This window comes from Populus nigra, chromosome 11 (genome assembly GCF_951802175.1).
Source record: "Populus nigra chromosome 11, ddPopNigr1.1, whole genome shotgun sequence".
Classification (NCBI taxonomy): Eukaryota; Viridiplantae; Streptophyta; class Magnoliopsida; order Malpighiales; family Salicaceae; genus Populus; species Populus nigra.
In genome coordinates this window covers 10901302-10914586 of record NC_084862.1, presented here as the reverse complement: position 1 = coordinate 10914586, position 13285 = coordinate 10901302, and the positions used below count along the sequence as shown (strand labels likewise).

Genomic DNA, 13285 nt, shown 5'->3' with positions numbered 1-13285 from the left:
ATAAGAGTTTTGTTATAACTCTTTCCAACATGCTTGAAGATTGATGCTAGTTATTAGTAATTTCTAGTCAAGCTGCTGTTTCAACAGCCTCCTAGGAAATTTCCTCCTAGATAGGCTATGTATGGCCCTGTAACATTTTATTTCAGGGGGGGAGGGAGCAAGAATTTTTAGCCTTGGTTTCTTGAATGTGTAGGAACACCATACTAAATTGCTTGTCATTCATTCTCTCATCATGTGTGTTGCCTAAGAGTTTATAGTGAGTGATTCCGAGCTCCAATTAGGTTAAAAAAAGAAAAGGAAAGGTAAAGAAATTAATGATTATTGGAAAACAATTATCCTCGCATAACAATTAGGAAAACAATTATTTATGACTTGGAAAGCAAGTCATAAATAATAAATAAATAAAAACTAAAATTAAACAAGGAAAACAACAAGCATAATGCTTTGCTTTCCAATTTGCTTTTAACCTAATTGAAAATAAATCATAAAACAAAACAAAATTTTATATTATGGTAAGCACGGTAAAAAGAAAAAGCAACAATGATGAAAAAGGTTAAAATAAATAAATAAAATAAAAGGGTTAATTATACCGAGCCTTTTATAATTATTTATTTTTCAATTAACTTTTATTTTTTAAAAAGTAATATTTTATATTTGAGCAACTTGAATTTTTAAATTGAATAAAAATAAATTACTCTTATAAAGATACAAACAGATAAGAAAAAAAAAAGTTTGACTGTTGTAGTGATGACTATAATCTCCACTTCACTTTCCAATCCAAAATGTGCAACTTTTTTTTAAAAAAATATTCTGCTTCTTTATTCAATGCATATGTCTCCTCTAGATCTCGCTTCCTTGACTATTAATAAAAATTTTAACCTTTAATTCTTTACTTATTTATTCTTTTTTTAATCAAAACCCTAAAAGATCCAAAACTTATTTTTCCCATTAATAACTTTAAGAATTACTTTATTGATTAATTACCAAGCCCATTGATGGAAAGATGAAGAAACTTCCAAAGAAGTTTCATTTGAGTTGTCATCAAGGCATTGATTTTTTCTTTCTTTCTTTATTTTACTGCTCTTGGGTCTACATACGTTGGTGTAATTAATGACCTTAAAATTGTTTAAAAGATCATATCATATGATCTAGACTTATGACCAACTAAAAGCTTTCTAGTTGAAAAATTTTTCATTATCAGATTATATAATCTGCTGTTTTAACTATTAAAAATCAATGAAGTGTTAGTCTAGTAGTTAAGACACTGTTGTATTTTTATAAGGATAAAAATACAAATTCGATCCCCATAAAACGTATTTATTGAGAGGGGTAACCACAAACCCCAAACGAGACTAGTCTCGTCCTTTAAAAGGGTTTAAGGATGTCCATAGAAATAAAAAAAATATACTAAAATAGAGTGAAAGATGAAAATGTCTCATGAGTTTTCTTGTTTTTGTGATATTTTGAGAGTTCAATAATTTTGAACATTGCATTTTATTCAGTAAAGTCTGTTTCAACTCCTCCGTTCATATAAGATCAGTGAAATATAATGGCTTGTAGCCTTGCTAGAGATTGAGAATAAACAGAAGAAGTTAGCCATGGTGGCTAGGGTTTTTTTAATTCAATAATAAAATTGTAATATTTCATATAAAAATTATTTAGTTATTAAATAAAATATAATTGCAATCTTATAAATAATTTAATATTTTTTATTAAGTTTTTGTGGCGTACTAGCATAGGGATATAACGTGTTATATATTAACTTTATCAATTTCAAGATATAATGTTTAAAATGTTTAATTTATGAAAGAACATAAACAAACCAAAAAAAAAACACAATAAAAGATTTAATGTATTTAATTAAAAAAAAAGCGAGTTAATTTATCACCCAACTAACAAAATAACAATTCCCCAACACAATTGAAAAAAAGAAAGAAAGAAAAAGTTGAAAGTGACTAATCAAGAAATTATTGAAATTTCTCCCTCCAAAAAACCTCCCATGAATTGTTCGTGCAATTATATCGTATTTGGCTTTCCACCAAACACTCGAACTTCTTCTACACTGAAGGGTCTACTATATTTTAGATTATTTTTTTTTATTTGTTGTTCGTTTTTTTATTTTAAAAAATAATTTTTTATTTTTTTATTTTAAATTAATTTTTTAAATATTTTTAAATACATTAATATCAAAATTATTTTAAAAAAATTATTTTAATATACTTTTAAAATAAAATAAAATTAAAATTAAAAAGAATCTCGACCTAACTTCCAAATACCTCGTATTCTTTCAACTCAGAAAAGCAAAAGAGTGCAAGTTCCATTATTGTCCCCATGATTTGTTGACTGATCATGTCTTCCCTTTTCAGCCAATGGGGGGTCCTGCCACTTTCTTTCCTATCGGGGACATGCATGATTCCTTTCTATTGTGGGTCCAGCAACAGTACGCTTGGTTTCATTGTCTTAGCATTTGAGAAATTACGGTTTTGTATTTCAAAACTATTTAAAAAAAAAATTATTTTTTATTTTAAATTAATAATTTTTTTATATTTTCATGTCATTTTGATATGTTCACGTTAAAAATTATTTTAATATATTTTTAAATAAAAATATTTAAAAAAACAATCATGACCACATTCCAAACACCAAAAATCTCTTATTTTTGCACCATCACATCGTAAAAAATAATATATTGTATATTTGATGGTATTCAAGTTTGTTTATGGTGATACCTAAAAATGTAATATCGATTGTTTTTTAAAATATGTTTTATTTAGAAATGTATTAAAATAATATTTTTTTTATTTAAAATAATATTTTTGACACTAACACATTAAAATAATTTAAAAATATATAAAAACATAAATCGAAGTAAAAAAAATAAAACATTTTTATAATCCAAACGGATCTTATTGTGCCCCAAAAATGCAATGCTCTCGGGCATTCATCTTGCAGAAAGCTCCTGAAGAGTTTCGTTGAGGTTTATGTGATTTCCCTTGGATTAGCTCTTTTGTCTGATTAAAAAGTCTTGCTAGAAGGCACAGCCACTACCTCCACACAATTGAAAAACTCATCTGAGTTCCAAAACATGTGTGATGAAAGTTTGGCAGAGAAAAGATGCTGATGCACTTTCCAAAATTCGTCAAGGTGTCTCAGACACAATCTTCCTAAGAATCATGAATTCTTCATCGACGACAAAGCAAGTGTGGGGCACGTTACGAGATGAATTTCAAGGTTTGTATCATTGTCTATCTCAAGAACAGAAGCGTCACCAAAGTTATGCCAGAGATTACCCCACTTGAAGCATGGTCAGGACAGATACCTTCAGTCAGACATCTAAAGGTATTTGGATGCCAACTCAAGAAGATACACCAACAACCGTTTCCCACAGATGATCAGGCATGGCGTGCGCCTCGTAGAAATTCCAACTTGTGCACACTGATGTTAGTGGTCTAATGAAAACCCCATCATTAATGGACAACAACAGATTTTTCATCTTGCTCATTGATGATTACTCAGGAATGACTTGGGCTATTTTTCGAAAGAAAGATCCGACGAATTCCGGGCATTTTAGAAGTTTTAAAGGTCGGCGGAAACCCAGAGTGGTTGTCAGATTCAGGCTCTCCGCAACAGCAGCAGCAGCAGCACATAGTATGCTTCTTCCCAATGCATCAAATTTTATGAAGAAAAAAGAGTACATCGTCAACTAACTAATACGTACATCAGTACATGCTGAGAGAAAGAATAGAATAGTGATGGAAATGGTGAGATCCATGATTAAAGAAGGTGTGCTAAACAAGTTTTGGGATATCTCAAGAACAGAAGGGTCGCCAAAGTTATCCCAGAGATTACCCCAAAGCTCAACACACAATAAGCTCAAAAATCAACTCTTCCAACGTATTTCAACCTTTTTTTAACCCCCCCATGCTAACTTTCAACTGCTACAGTTAACAGCTGTGACAGGGATTTTGAAAGGGGCACGAGGGCATCATATGATCTTCACAGCCATCGCCAAAGGCCGACAAAGTACATACAACTTTCACCCAATGAAGCGTTTAGCATCATTTGCGAGCACGCGCATCCTAAATGAGTCTGTCCCTGACAAATTTATAGTTGCTAGGCGTGAGACCCAATGCTCTGTTTTGGTCTTTTTCATAAACTGACATACAGAAACAGCTCTGAGATCTCCTACCATCAACGTCCTTGTGAATTAAGATTTTATTTCTTCTTTCTTCTCTGGCTTGAGTTTTTGGGATACATGTACGAATTCTTATACATACAAGGTTGTGATATCAGCTGAGCTGTCGATGAACAAGAATCAAAAAGATTAACGGTTAGGATTTTACCTGGCTGGACTGAACTTGATCAGAATAATAACTTTCAACGAGACATCTATTCTTATCTATTCGATGGATTTGATCTTTTCGTCCACATGAAAGAAATGCCACAACAATTTTCTTCTTTTTCATGTGACTGGCAAAGGAGCAAGCAGAGGAGGATATGTCAAGCACAGTCAAGGAAGTCGGGAGTTTTAAAATAGAGGAAGCTGGGTCCTTTGCGACAGCAGCACCACAGACCATAACCAATAACTCTTGTAAAATGCGACACAAAAATTTCACCCTCCTCATTATGTCTCACACGTACTTTCAATTATTACAAACACTGAAAAAAAAATCTCAGCTTGCCTATCAAATTTATCCTACAACAGACTTCCATTTAAAAACAACTCTAGGATAGTTCAAATAAATAGATTTGGTGAAAGACAATGAAGATAACAAAGCCATAACTGGTAACAGGAAGAGAAAGCATTCTCTCTTGGTGAATTATCGTTGTGACTTGGAAACAAACAATGTTGCAAACTGCAAAATTACAAGGAAGCCATAGGCATAGAATACCCTTGGAACCAAAGAATATTGAAAGATATATAAGTATTGAATTGAATTGACACGCATGAACCAAACCATAGACGAATGCATTTATGGGGACACTGCACAAATTGCTCTCATCCTTCATACCGAACCAGAAACTCCAAATTCTATATATCCTTTTCTCCAATTTTGGTGATTGGAGCAACATAGAAGTTAAATGCATGCAACAATACGTTTGATGAAGCAATTTCAGCTGACACTGAATTTCTGGCTCATACAGCAATTGGAGATTCCTGCAATTCACAAAATAAGGATACTTACGCTTCAACAAAAAGAAAACCAAGACAACAAGTAATTATCTGTCATTGCCTCTTATTTCTTAGACTTTGTATTGACACCCTCTTTAAAATCGGAAACTATTAATAGACCCTTCATATTACCACCTTCCATCCACTTTCTCTCAGGTAAAAACTCACCTTCATGTGCTCATTTACTTCTCCACTCATTCCCACCCCAATAATACAACCTTCCCTCCATTTTTCCTAATTATACGAAGACACTTTTCTCCTAAGGAATTGAAGGAAGTGACCTGTAGACAGAACACTTCAAGTGAAGAGAAAAGGGACCCGGAATGCCCAGTGAAATCTATTAAGGTTTCTTAATTTTGCAGACCTTTCTCTTTTCTTTTTTGGTCTTTGATCAAAATCCCTCCTTTGCTTGAGATTTTAATAGAAAATCTTAACACTCCCTCTTATTATTTTCAAACTCTAACATCACTCTCTCTTTTCTCTGTCTTCATCATATTCTTTTTGTTCTACTTTTTCTCTACTTTGCTCATTTTACTTGTATATATATATATATATGGTGGGTCATGTAAGAGGTGGTTAGTAGTACTTTTAATTACGTGTTTGGTGTTGTTAAACACTACTGATGAATTTTAATGGAGAAAGTAGATGAAAGCTACCAGAAACATTTACCAATAGTTTCACATGGTAGAGGGAGTCTCAATCTAAACCCAAATATAGTAAGGGATCTCTATCCAAATAAACTATAATTCAAGAGATGGTTGAATGTATTTCCATAAACAAGACTAAACAAATAGATTTGATATAAAAGAAAATTAACAAATTCACTCTCCTCATCTTAAGCCTCAATCAAAACTAGTTGAGGGATGGGTACAGAGGTTTGCTTTCTCCATTCAGCACTGTTATGGGCTAAAATTCTTTTAGGTAGTTGCGATACTAAAGGTCAACCCCCTAACTTTACAACTCCAACCCAAACTTCCAATTATAACATTTCTGAGAATATACCACCATATAACAATTTTCTCTCCCTCTCATTCCCTACCCAAACAAAGAAAATACTTCAACTTCCATTTTCCAATTATGAATCCATCCAGGGGGAGAGACTTCCCTTCCCTTGATTCCCCTGCCTCCATGAAATTCCCAAACACACTAAAAATGCTTCTATTATCCTCCTCTATGATGCATTTGGGTGTCATTTTCTCGCTTTTATATTGGTGGTTCTTAATTTTGGGCTTTAGCCGGCCACCCCCTCCCCTCTCTCCCAATGCTTCAATTTGATGATTAACTTATCCTTGACAATGCCAGACTACAACTAACAGTAAAGCTTTTTGAAAATCTGTGTCACCATAAGCACATGAATGGCTTCATGGCATTTTGATGTCAGCATGAACGCTATGCAGGTTCTAACTTTTTAGTGACATTGAACTATGAAGATAATATATGTTATGATCATTGTCTCTAAATAAATATATATAGAACAGATTATTTTCAAAGTCCATCTAATATGCAAGCTCCGCGAGTAGAACCTACCTTCGCAGTCAAATTCGAAACTGCCAAATTGAACTTTTCTCTTGTTTTTGTACCAGCGACCTGCCCAGCCCTCGCAACCTTACTAAAGGCACCATTTAGCCAGGCTGTTCCAGCACTCACATACCTGTCCCGAATCAAAACAGAACTCTAATGTTTCAATTTTTTTCTTTCCCGGTGTTGATTCACTCCTTCAATTACATTATTAGAACCAAAATCAAATGTCAAGGATAAAATTGTAGTGAAAATAAACGAACATCAAATGATACTAATTGAGAAGCCAAAGCTTGTTTGGAGGAGAAAGAAACGGCTGATATTGATGATACAAAGGAAGGTAGAATGTAGATAGATCACTTTTGGAGTCATCTAACAAATTTCAAAAAAGAACGAAAATTTTGTGCATTTTTCTAATAGGGTTAGTTTCTACCTAGAGAAAGATCTCATCAAGGATTCAATAGAACAAGAAAAGGGCATTCGACCAGATTTAAATGCGTGCAATAAATATGCAAGATGCATCCTCAAAATAAAATTCCTAGAGATGATATGTGACAGTGTATACTATTGAAATGGGAAAGTAAAGGAACAATCATTGAAACCAAAAATAGATCACTGGCTTGCACAGGCATGACAAAAATATCTATAGCAGTTGCCAGTTTACTACCCCAAGTATTCTGAATCACCAGAGAAACTCCTTCAAGCAAGTTAGCAAGCGACTGGGATTATTACCAAGGCTAGCATGACAAGACTCACAAAAAGGCTCTAACTTAGTAGAAAGTAGTTTATTCTAAAAAAAAAAACTTTTTTGGAATTGAGTTAATTCTCAAAATCACAGAATTATGCATTGTGTGATATAAAAAAATAAAATAAAATATAAAAGACATCACAGTTCATTTTATAAGTCATGCCACCAAAGATGGAATCACTACTTCTAAACTTTCCACCACATCTTCCATGATGCAGTCAGCTTTAGAAACAGCAAAATCAGAATTGTTGAAGCAAGTTTCTTCTAATATCCATTGTTTTGAAACAACAAGAAACAAGGAGCAAGGGAAACATGCCATGAGGGTGGAAATCAGAAAGAAAGACATCAACCAATCCATTCAAACAAAATGCTAGTGTCAACACATGAGAAGTAGAGAATATAATCTCAAGGAAGAGAGTCTACCTGCTCGATTTTACAGCTGATCCTGTGTCATTTAGCTTCCTTTCTGCTGCAAATATAGCTGCCATTGTTTTATCCGACACGTGAAGCCTTTGGTCAACAGACTTCACTTTCTCATTAACCACTGAAATTCCAATCGTCAATTTCTCCGTTAGCCCAACTCTCCGATCAAAAGAAGTTACCTTCTCAGATGCACTTGCACTCAATCGATGTTTCTCATCAAATGCCTTGGCCTTATTCATTGCATCTTGGCTAATAGCCGAACCTTTTGCTAGCACACTAGTGACTACTTCTTGTGCTCTGCTGACATAGACTCTTCCACTGCCTGAAGGGCTAGTTTTCCCCTGCTATGAGAGACAGGACAGCCTTAATTTACTCCAAATAAAGTTGAAAGCCAAATTTTTAAGGTCTAAATCACTAAACAAGAACCAACAGTATCTTATTTACTCCAAATCACCATAATTTTTTATAACCAAACAGGCCCATGGCAAGACAAAGACACTGGTCGCAAACCACCTATCACCCTAAAGCACAAGTAAAATGGCTCCTGGCTACTAAAGACAAAAGAGGTAAGAATATTGACAATCAAGATTCAATTCGCTCAATCATAAAGATAAGCAAGAAGCAACTAGGTATTTCCAGTATTTAATCAAATCCATTTGCAAATAAAAGACCACCAATCACAAATATGATTGTTCCATAGCAGCAAAAGAAATTTTATTCATGAAAAGTCTCTCACATCCACCATAAATAGATGGATATGTCTAAAAATATGTCAAGTAAGATTGTTGCTGATGATTTTGACTACCTCAACATTTGAGGGGAAGTTTTCCGAAGGAACTACAGAGACAGCATTTTCCACGTTCCTTACTTCCTGCATAAATTGCACATTTGCAATCAAGAACAGAAATATTTAGCAAAATCAGTTAAAAAGAGATTTGAGTAATGGGATAGTGGAAAAACCTGTAGCTCACGATTCAGTACATAATTTTCAGCAGGGGTTATAGTCACTATCCGGTCTACTAAAGTTGCTCCCTGCATCACAAACACACAGGTCTTAGTCTCTACAGCTTCACTATCATCGTTATTACTCATATGATCAATCAACAGATTGACTGGCACCCTCTGCTTTTCTCTATTTCTTCATACTCATTGGAGCCACTTTCCTTTCTAAGGGCATATCCTTCTTTTATTAAAACAGAGATGATAACATAAGACAGACTGGCACCCTCTACTTTTCAAAGCAAAAGTCTTCGTCAAGGAAAAAGCAAAACGAGAATCAATATACTTTCCATAATTAATACTATATTGAGAAAAAAATGTACATTCACATCAGAATGGGAAAGAGTTGAAGAAAAGCATTCCAATGCTTAAAGTTCAGAGAAAAAAGAAACAAAGAAACCAGTTCTTCAAATTCAAATTAGAGGGATTATAGTGCATCACTTAACTCATCTGATTTCCCAATAGAAAACAACTCGGATATACAAGTAAATGAAAAGTAGTAAACCCACCGATAACAACAACGCAATTTCAAGTGCTTTAGGATCTTTGAATGTAACAAACGCAGTTTTTGATTGCCCATTTTCACTGCACCCAACAAAACCACAACTTCAATTCAGCGAACATAACAGACAAATAACTCAAGCTCCAATCTTTTTGTATCTCAACTACAAAACCCTGAAACTAGTTTAGCATAATAATTCCACTTTTTTCTTCTTTATAAAGAAGAAGAAAGAAAGTCTAAAGAAAACAAAGATAAAGAACCACTCAAGAAACACTAGGAGTTCAAGACCCATGATGCAGTTTTGCATGTTCTTTCCAGTTTCCATCGTCTTCTCAGCAACCAAACACAAAAAGAAAAACATAAAAAAGTACCGCTGGATGTGAATGTGTTCGATTTCGCCAGAGAAGGAGAAGAACTCGTGAACCTCTCTCTCACTTGCTAGATCTGATACATTCCTCACTTCTACTGTTCTTGTCTACATAAAGAAGAAATCATTATCTAAGATAAATAAAATAAATCAGAACAGAAGGTTACAAGATTAGAGTTATTTTTCTTTCTTACTGATTCATCAAACTTCCAACTCAAAACTACCCTACCTGCATTGTTGTAACAAGCATCTTTCTCTTCCGTTTATTTGTATTTCGGAGAGGGAGGAAGAGGGAGGGAGGGAGGGAGGGCTTTAATAACTATAAAGAAGCAAGACACCTGACTGACAGGTTGCAGTCAATGAAGAAGAATGTAAGCAGAGAGAGGATGCTGAAATTGCTCATTAATTTCTTTCTGTATCTGACAATTTTATTACCCTTTTCAAGTCGAGGAACAGTTTAATTGATGCTTCGTCTTATCTTTCAGTGCTTGCTGGCGGTTATGATAAATGTCTGATTTAATGCTTGTTACAGTCGCAGTTTTTTTTCTTTGTGGTTTTGAAAAAAGGTTTAGAACAAAATTGTTTTATGTGATGGATAATTAAATATTTTAAATTTATAATTAGAGAAAAATGTATACCTAAAAACAAATAAAATCCAATTTGGTATTACAAGGATTGTTTTATAGAATTATTAAGTACATTAACTCTATTTTTTTTATTTTGTTATTTTTTTTTAGCATCTCATATAGTGGGGTATAATATTAAATATTGCTTTTAAAATTTTTATATTTTAGTTGGTATGCGATTTAAGAGGTGTGCCGCTCATGAAAAGCATAAGCATAAGATACATGCTTTTCATGAGGTTGTGCACCTTGTAAACAAACAATTTCTTAGTGAGAAAGAAGATGGTATTTCCATTATTAACAAAAAAATCTAAAAGAGAAAAAAAAAAAAAAAAAACATTGCAGCTACACACTAATACGCACTATGAATTTTAATTGTGTAGTTATGTTTTTGTCCTCAAGCTTTTTTATGGATTAGTGGTTTTTAAATATTGTTTTTGGTTTTTACCTCTTCTTGCTTTTTAATTCTTTACTGTTAAATTCCTTTTCTCTCTCTCTCTCTCTCTCTGCCAAGTAAAAGAGAGAGAATAGGGTATAAAGAGGGATGAAAAGCCTTGTAAATCCTAAAAAGGCATAAAGAGAGAGAGAAAAAAAAGAGGGATCAATGATTTATTATCCTTTCTGTAAGGTTGGAAGAAAGGGCAGGAGAGGCATGCAGCCTTAATTAGAGTGGTCTTGGTGGAAGCTACTCATTTTCTTCTTGTTCTTCATCTAGTTTTTAGCTTCATGTTTTCAAAGATGTTCACTGATTTTTCAGTTGTTTTGTTTGTTTTCAAGAAAAGTTGGTTGTTAAAGATTTTTTATTTATTTCTCTTTTCTTTCCTTTCATGCTCTTTTTTTATTTTTTGATACAAGATAAGATAAAAAAAATGTGACTTATGAAATATTGTGGAAGTGGAAGATATAGAGGGAAGAAGAAGGTTAGGCATGAGGATTAAGAAGTTAAAAAGTCTTTTTTCTTATTTTTCCACTTTTTTCAATATAATTCAAAATCTTTAAGCATATTAAATTCAAACCATAGTATTATAGGGTTTTGGGTTGTTTGTTTATTAGCTTATATTGATGTTGGGTTTTGCTTATATACATATAAGGACAAGTAGTTGTTTAAGCATTGAAAAAGAATGATCAAAGGTTTTGTATCTAGGATTGATACAAGCATTAATTAGGTCAGTTTTTTTATGGAGTTTTGCATTTAGGTCTGTATGAAACCCTAGAAGTATGTTTTATAATTTGGCTTATAGGTCCTCCAATGTCCTACTTAAGATAATGCTCATAAGTTGGTGTGGTGTTGTCTGTCTATTCTACTTTTATTAAATCTAAATTATTTTATGACATAGAAGGAATAAAAGCTCTTTAAAAGAGGGTTGTCCCTATGATATTAACAAACTTAAAATGAACTCAACTTATCCATACCAATTCGTAACTGGATTATAATGAAGTCATAGTTTCCCAATCAACCAGTTATAAAATAAGCTAAGTAATGCAAATTAGAGAAACTTAAGAACTCTCTAAGTTTTTTTAACAACATTACATTCTATAGGCCAGTGGATATAATCACCAAGAAAGTCAACAGCCTTAGTAGCATCTCTCTCACTTATTCATTAACTCACTTTACTTTTTTCTCATGTAAAGCTACACGAGTATTGGAAGTTCTTTTTCTCTTGTGGGTCTTTTCCTTCTTATTTTTCCTAAAAATTCTTTTTGTTTCATTTATTAGTTACCATATTTTTTATTTTTATGGGAGTATCAAATTTTTATTTTTATGGGGTTTTTTTGCTTTTTTTTATGATTTTTCTTTGTTTGGTTATTGAGAAAATAGTTGAAAAGAAAAGGAAAAATTGTTTAGTTTTAAAAATTTTATATAATTTAATTCAAGAAAATATTACTAATTATAAAGGTATCAAATCACAGTTGAGAGGACTATTTAAGTACACAAAAGAACTTTCTTAATAGGCATATATGATCTTCATTTCCATCAATTTTAAACCCTTTTGCATATAAATATACTTATTTAATTCTTTATGTAGAAAAGCAGTTTGGACATCAAGCTGTTTTAATTTCAAGCTCATATAAGATTCAATGATAATAGAATTTCGATATAGCAATGCCTAACTTTAAGAAAAAAATACTTCATTAAAGTCAATATCAACACATAATTATAGTTTTTTATAATCAACCAAGCTTTGTATTTAGCATTTTTTAATTTTAAAAGACTATCATTTTTTTTGAAAATTCATTGTTTTATTTCCTTTAAGAGGTTGAACAAGCTCTCAACTTCAATTTTTTCTATAAAGATTTCATCTCTTTATATGTGATAATCAACTATCTATCAATTTATACATATATATTATTTAACAGATAATGCAAAAGCAACTATATTAGTATCATAAGACTTAGCAAAATTAGTATACATTGTTATTTTCTTAGTCCATGTTCCATTTTCTTTGGTAATACCATATAGTACCTTACCCCTTTATCCATCATGTTGATGACAATGTAATTACTAGTGTATACCTAACCACCCTCTGCCTATTAATACTTGTTTTTTCATATAAAACTCAAAATAAATATAATTCAAAATACCATTGGTTTTATGAACCACAACATCAAAAGCACACCTATTTTTATTTACCCAACTTCAAATAACTTGTAATTTGACAATATAGTAAATTCTTTTTACTCATCATACCCATTCCTTGCTCATTCATGTACTCTGGTCTCATATGTTAGAACTTGTTTGCATATGAATTTAACATATAAGACGATTTTAGCCTTAATGTTTTTTTTCCTCATTATTATCCATCTTCCTTCTACAATGGCTATCCCAATTATAATTTATGTTTTTCCCTTTTCCATCTTTTCCCATAAAAAAATATTAATTTTAATGAAAAGCAAGTTGCACTGCAACCCTAATCAGGATCTTGATTCATAA

The 13285-nt window shown here is 32.4% G+C and overlaps 1 protein-coding gene across 4 annotated transcripts; it reads right to left on the bottom strand.

Annotated features, from left to right (window-relative positions):
* Positions 1-4663: 4663 nt before the first annotated feature.
* On the bottom strand, positions 4664-10194 carry LOC133706332 (binding partner of ACD11 1-like). Of its 4 annotated transcripts, none has more exons than XM_062131840.1 (8): positions 9960-10186; positions 9735-9838; positions 9371-9446; positions 8823-8894; positions 8668-8733; positions 7863-8206; positions 6701-6824; positions 5005-5158 (listed from the first exon to the last, which is right to left on the bottom strand). In XM_062131840.1, exons 1-8 carry the CDS (start codon positions 9978-9980, stop codon positions 5138-5140), a joined length of 828 nt encoding a protein of 275 aa, XP_061987824.1. In that variant the 5' UTR covers positions 9981-10186; the 3' UTR covers positions 5005-5137. The 4 variants fall into 4 exon arrangements, with proteins under 4 accessions (XP_061987822.1, XP_061987823.1, XP_061987824.1 ...); XM_062131841.1 differs by having other exon boundaries at positions 7863-8203; positions 9960-10184; XM_062131838.1 differs by lacking the exon at positions 6701-6824 and having other exon boundaries at positions 4664-5158; positions 9960-10194.
* Positions 10195-13285: the final 3091 nt, after the last annotated feature.

Coding starts and splice junctions, on each gene's coding strand:
- LOC133706332 (XM_062131838.1), bottom strand. CDS start 9,980: ATGCTTGTTACAACAATGCAG. Junction 9,839..9,959: donor TGCTTGTTACAACAATGCAG/GTAGGGTAGTTT, acceptor TTCTTTATGTAG/ACAAGAACAGTAGAAGTGAG. Junction 8,895..9,370: donor AAATTGCGTTGTTGTTATCG/GTGGGTTTACTA, acceptor TTTGTGATGCAG/GGAGCAACTTTAGTAGACCG.